The sequence below is a fragment of the Beta vulgaris genome, chromosome 1 (genome assembly GCF_026745355.1).
Source record: "Beta vulgaris subsp. vulgaris cultivar EL10 chromosome 1, EL10.2, whole genome shotgun sequence".
Classification (NCBI taxonomy): domain Eukaryota; kingdom Viridiplantae; phylum Streptophyta; class Magnoliopsida; order Caryophyllales; family Amaranthaceae; genus Beta; species Beta vulgaris.
The window spans coordinates 15,007,481-15,026,327 of NC_079202.1; the positions used below are offsets into that span (position 1 = coordinate 15,007,481).

General features: G+C 33.5%; 1 protein-coding gene across 1 annotated transcript; it reads left to right on the forward strand.

Moving 5' to 3' along the window:
* Positions 1-5,177: 5,177 nt before the first annotated feature.
* LOC104884253 (phosphoprotein ECPP44) lies at positions 5,178-7,287 on the forward strand. Its single transcript, XM_010668877.3, has 2 exons — positions 5,178-5,644; positions 6,577-7,287. The coding sequence occupies exons 1-2, from the start codon at positions 5,405-5,407 to the stop codon at positions 7,042-7,044; spliced, it is 708 nt and encodes a 235-aa protein (XP_010667179.1). The 5' UTR covers positions 5,178-5,404; the 3' UTR covers positions 7,045-7,287.
* Positions 7,288-18,847: the final 11,560 nt, after the last annotated feature.

Consider the following 18,847-nt stretch of genomic DNA (forward strand, 5'->3'; position numbering starts at 1 on the left):
GTGTTGGACAAGATGAGAGGAGGTTATCAATTTAGATCTATTGTGCGTCGTTCTTCTATGTTTGGGATTGTGCGGTTAGATCTTCGTATCCGTAAGTGGGGAGAAGTTTATCAATCTAACTCACCCCAAGTTCTCGTGATGGCTTCAGGTGTCATCACGCCTGAAAAATGCATCTTGTGAGAGGCCCTTCGATTTGATTTGGGAAACGTTTCGACCTCCACGTCTTTCGAGTTTCAGTCTAGTGAGACTAAACTCCGAGTATATTCTCGCAGCAAGGTCAGAAGTCACCAAAGGACGTGACTTCATTATTAGTTGAATCAGTAGAATTCCAGGAGGATGTTTCTCTTCAAGGACCCTGGGATTTGGTATCTCTTCAGTCTAGTGGACATTGGGGTCTACTAGCTGTCATGTGGCAATCTCTCTCTGAAGATCGTCAAGGTTTGGTATCTCAATAGGTTCCCTCTCATATCAGGTCTTTTTCATTAAGACATATAACCCAATATCACTCATCATTGCTCAAGAAAAACTGCTTTTGGAATCGACACGTAATAATTAGCTTTTCCTTTATAAAATATGTACGAGTTAATAAAGCTCTTTTTAGTGTTAGTTTAATTCTGTTTGGTTGTAGTAGCATTAGGCTGTACTCTAAATTTTAATTAATGAAAATTTTCTTGATGTAAAAAAAAAAAAAGATAATGTACTAACCTCCATTTCTAGATAAATGCAACATAGAGAACTAACACACAAACCAATGTTTGTAAAGAGAGAAATTTGGGGACTACACTTAAGAAAATGGACAACTTAATTAAATCAAACACTTAAACTAATTATCTTCTACATGCTATCCAAAACCACTCACCCAACACTTGTCATCTACCCAACACCGTAAACCTCCATTCTCCCTTCCTCTACACCAGAAGCTGCCAATCCCAACATTTCTGTCTCTTTCCTCTCCCCCCTTGCTCTTCCCCTTCCTCTCCATCTAAGATGTCCTCGCATTGTCTCTCTGTGCACCTTGACCATGTTGTCCCATTTTTCCTCTTTACGCCCTATGTAGGTGTTGTTGTGCGGCTTGTGCCACCGTGCACTGGCGCTGCTGCTAGGTCGTGGTGTAGACCAGCATGCCGCTACCGAGCTATTCTCACTCTCTCCATCACGCTGCTGCTTTTCTCTCTCGTCGTGGTGTAATTGGCGTGGTTTGGAGATGTAAGTTGTTGGCAGTATTGATATGGCTTCGTCTATGTTGCGCCACCCTTGACTCGGGAATGAGCTGTCATTGCACTAAAACCGTCGAGATGTGGTGGTTGAGGCAGGGGGAGCTGTGGTGGTTAGGTCTTTGCAGATTTGGACTGAGATTGGAAATCGGACCGAAAATGAACAGGAAAGTTCCGATCCGATCTCGTGCCATAAAATTTGTGATTCCGAATGTCTGATCCAGTCTGGTCTGATCCAAATCTGGAATTTTTCGGTTCCAATCGATGGACTGGAATTTCTATTTTTTTTAGTAAATAAAATGTTTAAGAGTTAAAAAAAAGTTTAATAGTTAGAAAGTTAAAAAGCCAAAAACCTACTCCATCCGTCTTAGAATAGTTTGAACACTTTTCTTATATGTTTGTCCCTGATTAGTTCGAACACTTCCATTTTTGGCATGGTCCCACTATTAATATATTATTTCTTTTTACCCCCCTTTGGCCCAAACTCTACCTTTATCAATAAAAAGTTACCTAAAATTTTCTCTCCTTCAATAAAAGATACCCCGATCATCTGTTATCACATCTACTTTTTTAAAAAACATAACATTTGATAACTACACTACAACTTATTACGTTAAATTACGTGTCCCAACAAATGTTCCAATCTTTCTGGGATAAAGGGACTAATGTTTTTTTGGTAATTCAAAATAATTATTGATAACCAAAAAATAATGTTTAATACAAACAAGCAACAACCAACCAAGAAAACCAAAAGCTGATTTTTATTGTATCGTATTTATTGCCTTTAGGATTATTGTATTTATAATTATTAAATTTTAATATATATAACTCATAAATATGTTTAAATCTAAGCAAAATATTGAAAAAAATACGAATTCCGGTTCAACCGGTCCAAAATCAGACCAGACTAGGACAAAACGATCCAATTCTGATCCATCGATTTAACCAGTCGCGGTCCGATCCTAGTTCGTTGCAGACCATGGTGGTCATGGTGGTATTTGGTGTTGGTTGAGGATATTGTGTTGTTACGAGGAGGATGAGGATTGAGGGGAGAGAAAGAGAAGGGGGTTGTTGGGGTGGATGGGTGGAGGAGGGGGGGGGGTTTGGATTAATTAGACCTATGTTAATGTATGCTAGGTCATTAAGTCATTATTTAGGTTGTTGGGGGAATTAATTATTGGTATATTTGTATATAAAAAGGAAAAAACATTCCAAAATGATCTTAGTATTACTTATGATGGTATTTGCTAATATGGAAAATGTTGCACTTAAGGAAATTTTTAATAGTGATGACCTACTTGAATTAATCCTATCACTAGTAGCAAAATATCCTAACTGATCTGGTTAAATTGGACTTAACTTATCTGGAAATGCATCCAATCGGATAAGGGCAAATTAGTAGATAAATATTTATTGATCCGGTTTGAAGCTGAAAATCAGTCAGTAGCCACCACATTAGTTAAGTGTAAATTTAAATTAAAAAAATTTCACTACACAAACAAACAAAATCCTGAAAACTAGTAGATAATTAATATCTTATTTGCGAGGTAAAATCAGAAATAAAATAAATTATACAAGATAAAAAATAATTGCATAAATCATACAGCAAATATAGTCAAAATTAGAAAAATGCATGCGAAAATTATATAGTCAATTCTAAATATAATAACGATAAAAATAAAATAATCTAAAACGAAACTAAGAAACTATCGAAGATAATAACCTAAAACGAAAAAAAAGAAAAGGCACTAAATAGAAAGAACCCTAAATAAAAATAAGGTAAAACAAATAAAAGAAAAGGAAAATCAAGGCACTAAATGAGAGAGCGAGGATGAATCCAATTTTCTCCAATCAAAAAACCCTACTTCAATACAATTCAAATTTTCTCCGAAATTGAAAAATTGAAGAATCGAAACCAGAAATTGAAAGAGTTGGACGTTATTGAAGAATGAAAACCCAGAAATTCAAATAAATTAAAAGAATCAAACCCAAAAATTCAAAGTACCTTAGGTTCGATATGGAGTTGATAAAACGTCGTTGTTGTGGAAGCAAGGGAGAAAAGTTTTCTGTTGTTTTGTTGGGTGCGAAGAAATTCTGCGATGGTGGTGGTTACGTTGTTGTTGGAGACGAGAAATTGTGGTGGTTGTTGTTGGAGATCATTAGAAGAATAATTCGTGAGTGAGAGAGGATATGTAAGAATAGAGATGACAGTGAGAGAGGTCAAAAGAAATGACGGGCAAGAAACATTTGTTAAGGTATCAACTAGGGTTTTGGAGGAAAAATGCGAAGGGGAGAGAAAGAGAGATTTTTTCTTACCTTTTTTATTAGTTAAGGTGGTTAACTGATCCGGTGCCTTCAATCAGATCAATTGACGAAAAATGGAATATGTTTTTGTCAACTGGCCCGGTTCGACACCCCACCAGATCAGTTAATTGATCCTTTTTGGCGCGTAAAAACACTGAATTAACTGATTTGATTGAGGATCCCACCAAATCAGTTAGCCTTTTTTCCACTAGTGTATAGGACTTGACCTAACTCGACTTTAGCCCACCGAGTCATCCAACTCAAACCTGATCAGATCTGGAATATTATGGACCTGAAACGTACTCTGAATGGACTTGAACGTAACCATCCTGAATTCAACTCAAAGATAAAATTCACTCAAACATAACCCGACCCAAACGACCGCTTTACCACCTCTAATTGTTATAAATACTTACTTGTTATATTATCTATATCTATATCTAAATCTACATATCTTATTAAAACGTGTGGGCAAGCATTTTAGGCCACATGTCATCCTACCTGATACCCTGACATGGCAGTCCCGCTTAAAAATTATCAAGATATTAGTGGAAGAAGTCTTAATAACCTGACCGCTTACTTCATAATGTCATGATCTTACCACCATACTACATTTCTTATATGCAACCTAATTCGAACTATTAAATACTTATGCCTTATTGAATTTTTGAATAATAAATTTACAAGATAAATATTTTGTGAACAATACAATCTACTATTAATATCTGAATCGTGGGCATGAAATATAGGCGCTTAGGCGACCACACATCCCCCTCAAACATTGATATGGCACCATGTATGTCATTTGAGACTTAACATCTATGATCTATTTGGAACATTTTCAATATAAACTTTTGAACTCACAACCTCAAGTATCGAATAAAGAAATCCTCTTATTGAATTGTTTCTTATGTCAAGTTCAATGATAATAATATGGATTTTTTTATTGCAACCAAGTATTAAATTTTAATGATTTGAATACAAATTATGAATAAAATGACTTATTTTCATTCTTTTTGTTGATATCATATTTCCTATAATATTGATCAAGCGATTTGCTTAAGAGGTGCAAAATTCCTTACCTCTAATTTAAATATTATGATCTTACAACTAAACTAAATCTCTTATATAAAATAATATTTCAATTTCAACTACTTAATAACATATTGCTTTCTTACTAATATAATTAATAAAATAACTCAAGACATTGTCTACACAGCTGAGTCTAAAAACTAGTTACAACTTTGAATAGGTAAGAAGTGTCATATCAAACAAAGAGTGAAATACTTATTATAAAACTTCACTTGTATGAATTATAGGACTCCACGGACTTGTTCTGTTTTGTTTGGTGTCAAATTCATTTGGCGTTATTGTTTTGGTAGCATTAAGATAAATTATAATGTATGATGTAATACTCTGGATAACTCCAGAACTTTAAAGTTAAGTAGCAAACTAATTCTTGACACTGAAATGTCACATAACGTAATACAATTACAACAATTAAATACATTAAAGGCCGGATTAGCTGAACACGTCGGTTAGACGATATCAGATGAAGTCTCTATTTTGAATTAATTAAATCAAAAAAAGACAAAACGAATTTAACTTCCTTTTGCCAAAAACGCGTAATTATGAACGTTATATAAACCGGTTACAATTACAACCTATCACACCAAAAAGCAATACTCAAGACAACACTAAGCAAAGCAAAAGGCACGAGAAGAATCACTTGAGTTCTACACAAACTTTCTTATAAATTACCAATCTTCTTCATTCACTTCATACACATTAAAATTTTATTATAAGATCAGTGAATATATATATTTATTTGGTTGATTTGCTAAGCTTGCTTGTTATAATTATTTCTTGAAAACCAATACTAAAAAATGGCTGATGAGAGGAACAACTACGAGGCACCCGCAACAGTTGAATCCACTGATCGTGGTTTGTTTGATTTCATGAAGAAGAAGGATGACGACGTGCACAAGGCACCAGAGTCCGAAGGGGTCACCTCCGGTATCGAAAAGGTGCACGTCTCTGAACCAGAGTGTAGGAAGGAAGAAGAGGAGGTTAAGCATGGTAGTCTCCTTGAGAAGCTCCAACGATCTGATAGCTCCTCTAGCTCTGTAAGTCCTTTTGCTTTATCATAAGTTATGGTTTTGTTTTGGTGCGTTTTGGTACATAACCAAAAAACAACTGCAAAAGGTCCTTTTTCTTGTGTTATTTTGTTAGGTGTTTACCGTGTGTTTTGCTGCTGTTTGAGACATAACCAAAATCAAACTACAAACTCACCTATTTCTTCTTTTGAGTTACTTCTTTTAATTGTTTGTGATCCATTTTACTATCAATTTTCTTTAAAATCTCGTATAAGACCACATTGCAATAATTTATGATAAGATGGGATACCTAACTGGCCTATGGGATCCAATGATCCTAGAGATATATAAGGTGACTTGTTCTTTTTATAAGTGATCTCTTTTAATTTAGAGGGCGTTTGGTATAAACAACCTAAACGGAATGAAAAGGGTTTGAATAAGGAGGGAAAATAGAAATAATAATTGTTACCTTTAATAGTTGTTTGGTATCCTAGTGGAATGGAAATAATTAAAAGGTTTATAATTGAGGGATGAAACGTGATTTGTTTCCACTAGTTTAATAGGGGTAACAAATGGGGGGATTATGTTTCCCTCCGGAAACGGTATTTGTTACTTAGTACTTATACCAAACAATAAGAAATGGAAACACTTATTTGAATTTGTTTCCTTCATCAAAATAATTTTCCATACAAAACACCCTCTTAATAAGTAACCCTTTAAGATATATATATGGTGACCCTTTTATGGTTAAGTGTGGTGGTCTTATAATAATTTCGTGATAAGGCAGCCTTGCACAAGATTTATTGTTGTTTTAAAAAGTTGTACTAATAATTTGTATAATAAGCTTTGAATAAGTGTATTTAACAAGATTTATTTTTTAAGATGAAATGATAGAAAGTTCAAATTTAATTTTAGATTTATAACAGTAAAAAGTAACAATTAATTTGACATGTAATCTGCAGTCCGATGAGGAAGGAAATGATGAAGAGAAGAAAAGAAAAAGGAAGGAGAAGAAAGAGAAGAAAGCAGGATTAAAGGAGAAGATCCAGGAAAAATTAGGAGGAGGTCATCACAAAGATGATGAATATCATCATGGTGACACTAATGTACCAATTGAAAAGGTCCACGTAGAAGAGGTTGTATACTCTGAGCCATCTTACACTGCACCTGCAGCACCTGATCATTACCATCAAGGGGAGGAGGAGAAGAAGGGTGGGTTCCTAGACAAGATTAAGGATAAGTTGCCTGGTCAAAACAAGAACAAGGCCGAAGACCACGAAGTAGCGGCTCCAGTGGTGGCGGAACCGTGCGTGGAGGAGGAGAAGGAGAAGAAGGGATTCTTGGACAAGATCAAGGACAAGATCCCTGGCTTCCACTCTAAGACTGATGAGGAGAAGAAGGAACATGAGGAGAAAAAGGAGGGTTACTAAAGTACTTAATTAATATCTAAATATTTTGCTTTACTATAATAAGAATTAGGTACTTAAAGTTTTTCAAAGAACAAGATGGAAAATTGTTTTTTTCCCTTTTCCTTTTTCCCTTTTGAATATGCTTTGTTATTAATTAGTATTGTGGGTTTTGTTTTTGGTGATGTAATATGTATGTGAGTGCAGTTACGTGCTTATGTATGTATATGGAATATATAAAAATGTTATTGGTGTTTATGCTGTAAATGAGTTTGATATACATATTGTTCTTTATCATGAATGATACTAAAAGATATGCAATAGTTTTACTAACATTAGTTGAAAAATGTATGTCAACTAATTTAATTCGTAAAAATATTTAAGAGAATTGAGTTTTTATTGAGTAAAAGGACTTTTCATATATTTCGTTAGATAGCTATAAGATAAATTAGATTTAAATACATATAATGTGCGCTTCAACTTATAAAAACATGTGCAATAGTCATATTAGATTATAACATTAAATTAGATGTTGGACCCGAGTGATATTACAAATAATTTATCAGGATAAAAAAGATGTATAATTTGGAGTTGACATTTTGTTACAAAAAAAGGTCATAAACTATGATGGTAAGCTAAGGACATTACAAAGTAAGAAGTCATGGGTTCGAGACCTCTTATACAAATTTTTTGATCAGTTTTTGAAGGAAATGTCATGTCAGAGATGAAGTGGTGTCACATCAGCGAATGAGGTGGAGCGTCACGTGGCGGCGTCCAATGTTTGCCAACTTAGTTTTAATAATACACATAATTCAAAATTTGTGTGTTTAATTGATGCTTCCTTCATTTCAAAATACTTGACATAGTTTGACTTTTCCACTATTCACACATTCTCTTTAACTGCTTTTTGTGAATTTAGTGTAATGAAAAATATAGTCAACAGGGGATCTTGTTAGACTCATTTCGACATATACTTTTACAATATTAACTTTTTTATAATTTTTACTTATATGGAATTAGAGTTATTAATTGTTAAAAATATGCATTGACAAGCATGTCGGAGAAGTGTGTCAAGTATTTTGAAACAGAGAGTATTTTTTCTTACTTTTCCAACATATTCCCTCCATCCGAAAAAGATATTTTCATTTGTCAATGCATATTTTATATCAGAAATATCTTTCATTATATACTAGTAAAATTATACGAATTTGATTTTCATAATGTATTTATTGAAACAAATCAATCAAACAACACTACATATAATAATTTTTTTTTTTAAATATTGGAAAGAATTTTAAAAATGAGATCGAGACTGCACATGAAAACATTTTGTATATAGAGGGAGTATTTGACGACTTAACAGATGTATAAAGAGAAGATTGAGGTTCTTTTTAATTTGCTGATATATATTGCTACTCCAACCTCGGGTGATTGTCATTTTCTACATACCATTTCTGACTTGCTGTCTCGACTAATACACCTTTTTTTACAAAAACTAGTTTGAAACCCGTGCAAAAATAAACGGGATGCTAATTGTTTGAGTTCATTTTAAAAAAAAAAGATTTGACAGTATGAATGTGACATAAATAGAACAAACAAAGTCATATATCATTATTAAAAATGCAGTTATCGTATAATATGCAAGACAGTAAATGATAAGACAATTACGAGTGATTATATGAACACATTGAAAGAAACATTAAGCACATAAATTAAAAGTTTTCATGATACGTATTACACTTTCTGAAATACTTCCTTATACACTACATTTGTGGTAACATTTGAGTTCCCACGCTCTTTATCACATATTAAAATCTTCAAAACCCTTTTTCTTATAACTCTTGATACATGAACATAGAATTGTTTGTGGCTGAATATTGGCCGAGGGAGATATAATCCTACGTGAGCTAGATATTGTCCTTGGCTTTTATTTATCGTCATTGCAAAACATACAACCAATGGAAACTGTCTTCTCTAGACTTTGATACGAAACTTTGTTACGTCTTATGGTGTAAGTGTCATCCTGGGAATGAAAACTTGGTCCCCCATGTTACTGTCGGATACAATAATAGCCTCAATAATGTGATTGACAAAATGTTTGACGACTAACCTGGTACCATTACATAGCCCAGAAATCTGGTCGATATTTCTTAGGAGCAGCACCGGTTCCCCTACCTTCAATCTTATACTTCCTCCGTTTTTTTTTAGATGTTACACTTTCTATTTTAGGAACTTTTAAATTAGATGTTACACTTTTATTTTGGGTAATAACTTCTCTCTATCTCTCTCCTATCACATGTTCACATGGGACCCTTTTGTTTTTCATTCTCTCTATCTCTCTCCTCTCCAAAAATTACCTAGGAGTCCGTGATTTGAAAAGTGTAACATCTAATAAAAAACGGAGGAAGTATTATGATTTGGCAATACCCCGCACTTGATCGTATTTAGAAATTCATTAGAGTACATCACATGAACTCCAAAATTCTCTTTCCTCGACTGAAATTGCATCTGAACTCATATAGGCTCAACATGGCAAGCGAGATAATACGTGTTCATTAACCATATCAGCAATTTCATTAGTTGGATTAAGAATAACGTCTTTCTTGAAATATTTTTCTTCCCATATGTGATCCTCTAGGTCAGAATATGTACTCTAGATTATTGCATAAATAGGGTCATCTCTTCCACATATCAATAACTCATGAGGAATTTCTACATTGGCTTCACCATAATTTAGTTCACCAACTTTGCTGTCTTCAATATTCAAAATCCACTCTAAGAATTCCCTAATTTCATCAACATTTGAGTTACGGAAACCTCCTCTTAGACACATATTTTGCATTAATCTTAGTATAGGACAAAAAATCCCATAAGTAAGAACTGTTGATTGCTGAGAAGACAATATCTTATCTGGTTTCTTTGGGAAAAACATGCAATATCTGTCTTAAATCACCAGCGAACTGCACAAGGAGTTTTTTGTTTTACAAATTGAAGATTTTAATAAATTTCTCCTAAAATCATGATGAAGAATATTAACTTGTGATTTAAAATTTTATAATCATGTATTGAGATTATTTTCAAACTAACTTATAATCCGTATGTTTTTTAGTGGTTGATAGAATTAATGTCAAGGCAGATCACATAGCCCATCATTTTTTCAAAATGAGTTGATTGAAATAGTCTTTGCTCTGTCTACTGCTTCGCTTGGAGTCTCAGATAAAATCATGATCGGCACCACCACTAATATTCAGCCATACACCTGCTTATGCTCCCACTTCTCCCGTCCATCCTCTCTCTTCTCTTCTTGCACCATTGATGCACCATATATGATCACCCACTGGCCATTGCCCATTTAGGCATGATTTTAATTTTAGACTTGTGTAAGTTGTACAGAAGGTTTTTTTTGTTTTATAAATTTAAGATTATATGTTATTTTCGCTAAAATAAGAGTGAAATTTTTTTACCTATTAACCTATAAATATGACATCATTAAAGTTAAGAATATAAAAAAATAAATATATACATAAATTTTTTTACCTGTTAACCTATAAATATGACATCATTAAAGCCATACACCTGCTTTGCTTGCTTAGAGTCTTAAATACATACATTTGTTCATCAATTTTTTGTAATATACCTAACAAACTAAATGGATTCACGCATATCATATACAATATTATTAATACATACGAAGTATTAAGATGAAATTATACTAAAATTTTCAAACTTGGGACCTTCAAATGAAAGTGAATGGATATTCTAGAGAATAAATAAATACTTTTTACATATTACCATCAATGACAATGACTATAGTCAATACTTTTAGACTTTGAAAACTTATTACTGAACTTGTGATATATATATATATATATATATATATATATATATATATATATATATATTATATATATAATATATATATATATATATATATATATATATATATATATATCTTATTTAAACTTATCTTATCTCATCTCATTTGATCTTATGTATACTTTACTTTACTTATATTTAGTAGTATAAGCTAAATTAATATGTCATTACCTTTACGAATATCATATATAGTACACGTTAGGAGTACATAGAGCTATGTAATCCCAAGAAAAAAAATCTCAATATATTTTTCATTTTTTCTGAGTGGGGCCACTTAAATTAAATGAGTTTGCAGTACATAGTTCTATATACTCCAAGGTGTATCTTATAACATGTGTCTTACTTTCATGTCTTTGATATGACATTAATTATTTATGAATATTTACACTATGATTTAAGAAAATTATCATAAGTTCTTAAATAGATATAATATAAATCTCACGTACAACGTGCACGGATCGTTAGAACAATATAATATGAAAAGTTTCTTAAAGAAATTTTTTATAACTCCTTGTATGAAAGTCTGACGTTTTGTTCATAAAAGTTAACCTTAGTTGCCTTTTAAAATGTTGGGTGAAGAATCGTGCATTTGGATCATTAGCTGCAAGCTGATCATAGACTAACACGTTAATTATTGATTTGCACTATAAATTTGTAATAACCCGATAATTCTCTCTTTTTCAAAAATACTTTTTAATATAAAACTTAGAGAATCATCAAAGCATTATCGCCCGTGTGATAACGTATTGGCTTTCAGAAGTTTGCAACGGAACACATAATAAATACCTTTATAAATAAAACTTAGTCAACTATAAAGTCAACTCCAAAAGTCAACCAACAAAATCAAACTCAAACTCAAAATAAACCAACTATAAAATGCATAAATTACAAAGTATGACAATTAGATTACACAAGCTCCCCAATCTCGAACTTAATGATGCATAATCTTCAAACCTGTAGATGGACAATGCACTATTGATACCTAGAGACTGCTCACCAAAATGGGTCATCATAGGATCAATAAGACACTGTCATGATCAACATACACAAACAAAAGCATATGTAATAAGCAAAGCTGAATACTGCATAATAAATAAAGAAATAATACTAACATGATAATACTACATAAGAACAGTAATAAATAATATATAATATAATAAACTTACAGATAACTCTTACTGAACTAAACTTCACAACCAATAATATAATTACTTTAAATGGAATAGTCAATGGAACGAGTTATCTGACTAAATCCAGCCTTCGCTTTGGAAGACGAAATACGGGCGCGACTACGTATTCCCATGACCTACGATATCGAGGAACCTTTAAAATAAAATGGGGAACGATGATCAATCCGATCCCAGGAAAGCCATGGTCTACCACCATGTACTCCAACACTCTACTAGTCCAACACTTCGGACATGCACAAGTCTAAAGCTATTGTTATCCACGTTTTACTTTAAATGATTTACCATTTATTAATTACTTATTATGACTCACAAGAAATACAAATAATACAATGATCAAACAATCACGACTTTCATTTTTATCTTAGGATTAGATAAGTGATCAAACAACTTAACAACCCACGATTAATTCAATCTTTAATCCAATCTTTCTTATTTGTTGAACCTAGCCAACAAGCAAACTACCTTTCAAAGGTATAAAATATCAACTTACCAAATAAGGCCCTCAGACCTTATAAATCAATGAAATACTAAAATAATCTCATAATCAACATGTTTCACACAATGACGCAAAACATGCAAATTCAATACAATAGAAATAATATATGAACTCGAAATAGTTCTTATACATGATACTACACGATTCTCATCTTTAGAATCATGATACTAAGCACATAATCACATAGGTATGTACTTACCTTGTATAGACAAAATTCGAGGCTACTTTAACAACCTTAAAATTAACCTAAAGAGAATTCTCCACCTAAAGACAAAATCTTTCCTATCATTAAAATCTTTCCTAAACATAACTAGTAAATCTGAATTTTGATTTCTTGAATACAAAAATTATATAATCTTAGATTCAGAATAAGATCATCAAACTAAAATTTTTAAACGTAATCAAACTAAAAACAAATCCTAAAGACATAAACTTTAGATAAAAACTTATAGTGAAAACTTAAACCCGATTTTTCACTCGGGTTTTGAAAAAAAAAAATATAATATTTTTTCATAAAATCACGATTTTCCACAATAAAGATTAATTGAATCAATCACTAAAATCAAGTTTTGCAATTTAGAAATGATTGGGATTTAGATGATCAACTTTCAGATGATTTAAGATTATCAATTGTGAATTGCATGACACATGGCGAATTTGCTTAGTTACGTTGGACAATGTTTTAGATGTCGAAACTGACACATGAGATTCGATTTATTGGGAAGGGTAAAATGATTGTCAAATGACGAAAGAAACTATGAAGCCGACACATAGGACAATATGATCCAACTTTATTAGTATATATAGAATATAGATGAATCTTCACTAGTGGAAAAATAAGGAAGGGATACGTTAAAAAAGGCCCTTAGGGCTGCGTATTTTGACAGCAGCCCTTTCCATAGTAGCCCTTCACTTTTTAAGTAGGGTTGCGCTTTTCAAACGCAGCCCTTCACAATGGAGGGCTGCGTTTTTGGGCCCAAAAACGCAGCCCTTTTGACCTATTGAAAAATAAAAAAAAAATATTTTTGATATTTTTTTACTAAACAACATATACATCTTTGGATACATATATTTTTTATTAGTATTCTCATCCCCTCAACGCAGTCATACCAAAAACTACATCAATTGTACCAAAAAAATCATTATAACTCAATCTCAAATCTTGCAATCCAGGAAGAGTGTAAAAAAAATCAGAAAAAAGGAACGAAAATGAAAAAAAAATGAACGAAAATGAACAAAAATGAAAAAAAAATGATCGAAAATGAACAAAAATGAATAAAAATGAAAAAAAAACGAAGGAAAATACATAAGTGAAAAATTAAATATGAAATTACATGAACGGACGAACAATCATAACGCCTATAGCAAAAGATGAACTTCTACTTTTTAATCTTTGGAGCTCGATTAGTGTATGCTAAACAAGAGATAAAGAACATAACCAATACAGGGAGATTTCATCAAAACAAAGATCAAAAAATTATAGATCTGAAAAACAAAAAATCTTTCACTTGTTGCTGTAGTTGTCGAACGACGAACGGAGAAGGACGAACGACGAACGGAGAACGAACGAACGGAGAAGGACTAGATCAGATATTTTTTTCGCTTTCGAAACCTCGACTTCTTCTGCCGGAGTATTGCCGGAGCTCCGACGATGCGATGTGCGAAAAACTGCAACGGAGATCTTGCGATGTGCAACACCAAAAAGTCGAAGTCATTGCGTGGGAGGAAGATGAAGGATTTTGATGGCTGGAAGTATTTAGGAAGAAGCAGAAGAGAGAGAAGAGGGAGGGTGAGAGGCGGAAGAGGGAGGGTGGGAAAGAAGAGGGAGTTTAAATGGTGAGAAACCCTAAGCCCAGCCATTCTTTTTAAAATTAAAGTTATTTAAAAAGAAAAAAACCCATAAAGGGCTACGGTTTTCTTTAAAAACACAGCCCTTCATAAAAGAAGGGCTACGTTTTCTCTAAAACGCAGCCCTTCCAGCACAGCCCTTCCTTTTTTTTCCCCTAGTGCTTTTGAACTCAGTATAATTAATTACTTCTTACTTACTTAAAGTGTGCTCTATATGATGTCCAATTTATAAACTAATTATCGGGTACTGAAATTATTTTCCATGAATTAATCTACACAACTTTAGTAAGAAAGAATATGTGAATCCTAACTTAAGTGGTAAAGTTGCGAGTGATATTGAAGACTCTTAAAGGAGTATTCTTGTCAAAGCCCTCTCACTTGTTTTTTTTTTACAACGAGAAAACTTGCATTTGAGTGGTACAAGAAGCAAATGTCAATCACGATCCGAACAACGATAGTATGCCGCTTGGGATTCCAGACTCATAATCTTTTGAATAGTAACGTTCCTGGGTAACTCATTACTCTCGCTCGAGAGTATTTAGGTTTCTCCTTTAGGTAGGAGAAACGCATTTGAGTGGTCATGCTAAAAACCACCAGATGCAACTGGGTTGCCGCCTTCAGATTTCATTTTTTTCAAAACAAGAACCATTAAGATCAATGCCAAGCTAAAAAGGGAGCTAAACATTTTGAGCTCTCAACACACCTTTGGTTTGTGAAACCGAAAAACACATGTCCCAACCATTAAAATTGTTCATCGCCTCGACCACATTCACACTTGTCGTCTTCTTGAGTCAACTTTTCCTTCATCAAAGATTCCAAAAATACTACATATTCTACTACTACAAGAACAAACCACCATTCCTTATGGAATTAGCACACACCTTTTAATTGCCATAACCAACCACGAACAACATCATTAGCAACTCAAAAGAAGCAACTTACTTCAAATATGTGGCAACTGACCACGCAAACTAAGAACAAAACCATGACAAACAAGGAGGAGGAGGAAGGGGAGCCCAACAACTAGAAGGGAGGGGAAAGGGGAAGCCCAAAAAAACAAGGGGAAGGGGAACCTTGAAAACCAAAGGGGAGCCTGACAAACAGGGGAGGGGGAGGGGATCGACACACCTACAGGGAAGGGGGACCGACGCGACTACGTGGAAGGGGATGGGGAGACACCGACGCACAGGGGAGGGGATGGCGAGATACCGAAACACAGGGGAGGGGGGAACACTAATGCACAGGGGAGGGAGAACTCCGATGCATAGGGGAGAGGGAACGCACACGGGAGGGGAAAAGGAATGACCGGACGATAGGGGAAGCTTGACGCCACCTACAAAGCGTTGCGGCTGCTGCGGCGACGGCGACCCCCCCCCCCCCGCTTTACGCTGGAGGTGTTGAGAGTGTTTCTGGCTAGGGTTTTGGTCGAGAGAAAATGCGTGGGTGACTTAACATTATTAAGGTTGTAGAGCCCTCTCACTTGTTACTGTCTCCACATGCATAAAAGGGGGAAATAAAATAACATATCGAATTGGTACCTTTAATAGTTCAACCGATCCAACTTCGTACATGAGACTGTGAAACCCTTCCAAAGTAATGGAAAAGAACAAGGTAATTCTCACCCCCAAATGGAGTTTCTAATGAGATTTGACCCCATTATAAAGAAAAAAAAAAGAAGAGCAATACTTATCTTCTAGATTGAGACAGTCTCAATCAAATATGAATGATAGAAGATCAACTAGTGTAACAAGGGGCGGAGCAACAATGTAACAAGGGGTAGCACATGTTACCCCTAACTTTTTTTTAAATATTGAGTGTTTTTGTATATTAAAATCAGAGAGAGGGGGAGTGTGCCACGTATAGGTTGCGTCTGATCAAACCCTAACCGAACCTTTTTCCTCTCTCTTAGCCTTTTCTCTCGTTCTCTGCCTCTATACTCTCGTCGTCTCTTCGATCTTCAACAGTGAGGCAATGAACAATGACCTCCAGGCAGTGGCTATTTTAAAACCATTAGTCTTGTCGTTAGCTGTCGCCTGCAGATTTGCGGTGATGTTACGTACGGTGCTTGCTGCCTTCACCGATCGAGTCTTTCTAAACAATCGAAGTTCTGACTTGGCGAGTTGTGCTTGTGGTCAGCTTTTATTTATTTTTCTTAAAATTACAAATAGGATTACTTTATTCACTTGATAATTCAAATTGGTGAGTAAGATTTATAGATTTATAAATCTAGAGTTGGTGAATTGTAAAGTGTTTGAGAGCTATATTGTGTGTGAAAATTGTTAGTGAATTGTTAATTATGTGAATTGTTAATTATGTGAACTGTTAGTGAGCTATATCTTGTGTAAATTGTTAGTTAATTTGAATTATATGAATTATTTCTTTGTTAGTGAATTTTTTTATCGATATAGTATAAATATGATGTTGTGAATTTGCGAAATCAGTTTAGTGAATTATTCTTAGCTACAACTCAACCAAGCCAATCAATTCTTTCCCACCAAGTAATATTTTCCCATTTCAAAATCGGTGCCAGGATTTGAAAATCACCATGAATAATTCTTTGATTGAAGTACTATAATTGAAATTATGTTATTCACGTTTTACATTTAGGAAGCGTAATTTTTTGTTTGAATTCGACACTATCGCAAAATTACGCTACCCATCATTGAAAATCCCGAATCCGTCCCTGTCCATAACATTAAAGTTACAAAGAACAAAATATTTATTTTCTCTTAGAATCGAGACATTCTTAGCCATATAAACAACATAATAACAACTACTTACAAGCTTAAACAATTCGATTGGTTTTGTTTAACGTATCTATTTTTAATCCTTATAAAATTACAACATAACATTTTTTTTGGTTTTTAGGTGTGAATTTGAACATAGTCATGCATACTATATAAGGCCTTAATTTAAGTGCAATCTTATGGTCCACTTTTTTTTTTTCTTCCTTATCAAACATATTCTTCTCCAAACTAGAGCAGGTAAACATTCATTTTATAAACAAACTGGTGGAGATGGAAGCTGATTGACTCTATTATGCAACAAAGGCCACAAATGTGCCACACTTTTCAAATGATGATATGACCCTACAGGAATTCTATAGTGACCATGCATGAATCATCATACGTTTCACCTTGTTTTGTCCAGACCATTTTGGTGGAATAATGTCTGATCTTGATTGCTTTCAACATTTCATTATTAACCAACTCTTTATTTTAGACTTTAAAACACTTTACACCTCAGATTTATGACTTATGTACTTAGCTCGTTGGCACCATGCATAAGTCCTCGCCAAGTATCATTTTGGAAAGACCTAACATAAATATCCTGATCTAATAAATTAGCCTAAAATAATTCAATTTGATGTGAACATGCATAGAACTCAAAATTATTTGCAATTATCTTACCTAAAATTATCTCAACTGACCTACTCAACAAGATTAATTCTTTTTTTTTTTTAAAAAAAAAGATGTTCCCTTCTAAAAATATCCCATTTATATAGGGGGTAAAAGAGGAAGGGGTCAGATTTATCCTGACGGAAGCAAGAGTAATAATACAGTTTATAATGCCACAGCAGTAGGTACAGTAAATAAAATTGTACGAAAAAAAAAATACAAATATATAAAGGCATAAATTTAATGAACTTTGGCTGCAATATCTAAGATAGATTTGTTGTAAGGATTTTTTTGTCCCAAACTACCTTCAACTTTCAAGTTTTTGCGATAAACTACCTTATAAATAATTTGTTGTCCCAAACTACCTTCAACTTTCAAGTTTTTGCGATAAAATACCTTATAAATAATTTGTTACCTCACTTTTACCATTCTATTGTTGACATCTATCTGTGTCGATTTTCGGTGTTGACTTTTTTTCAGTTCAAAATTGTGAGAGCAAAGAAAGTTATTCTTTTGCAAAAGTGCTTGAGATTCAAGGAAACCGAGAGAGTAATTGTTTCAATTTTAGTTTAAGTAGAAGATGAATTTAATGGCAGATTGAGAAAGCGCACAGGGAAATGAGGAAATAGGGTGGGGAAAATGAAAAAAATGATTTGTATAGGCCAAATGATATTACGTGACAGTAAAAAAACTAAAAAAAAAAAATTAATAATCAACATCAGAAACCGACATAGGGTAGCTGTCAACAACAAAATGGGAAACGTAAAGGTAGTTCGAGACAACAAATTTTTTATAAGGTAGTTTCTCATAAAACTAAAAAGTTAAAGGTAATTTGAGATAGAAAAACCCTTATTGTAGTTAAATAATTAGCTTTAAAAGAAAGCAAAATAAATTTATGTATCCCCATATCCCCTCAAACCCAAAAATTTTTCTCATACACTCAGATGTACCGTGCTCATGGTACACCCAAGGTTTTTTTTTTGGTCATTGCTCATTTGAGACCTCCAAATGAGGATACT

Coding starts and splice junctions, on each gene's coding strand:
- LOC104884253 (XM_010668877.3), top strand. CDS start 5,405: ATGGCTGATGAGAGGAACAACTACGAGGCACCCGCAACAGTTGAATCC. Junction 5,645..6,576: donor CTGATAGCTCCTCTAGCTCT/GTAAGTCCTTTT, acceptor TGTAATCTGCAG/TCCGATGAGGAAGGAAATGA.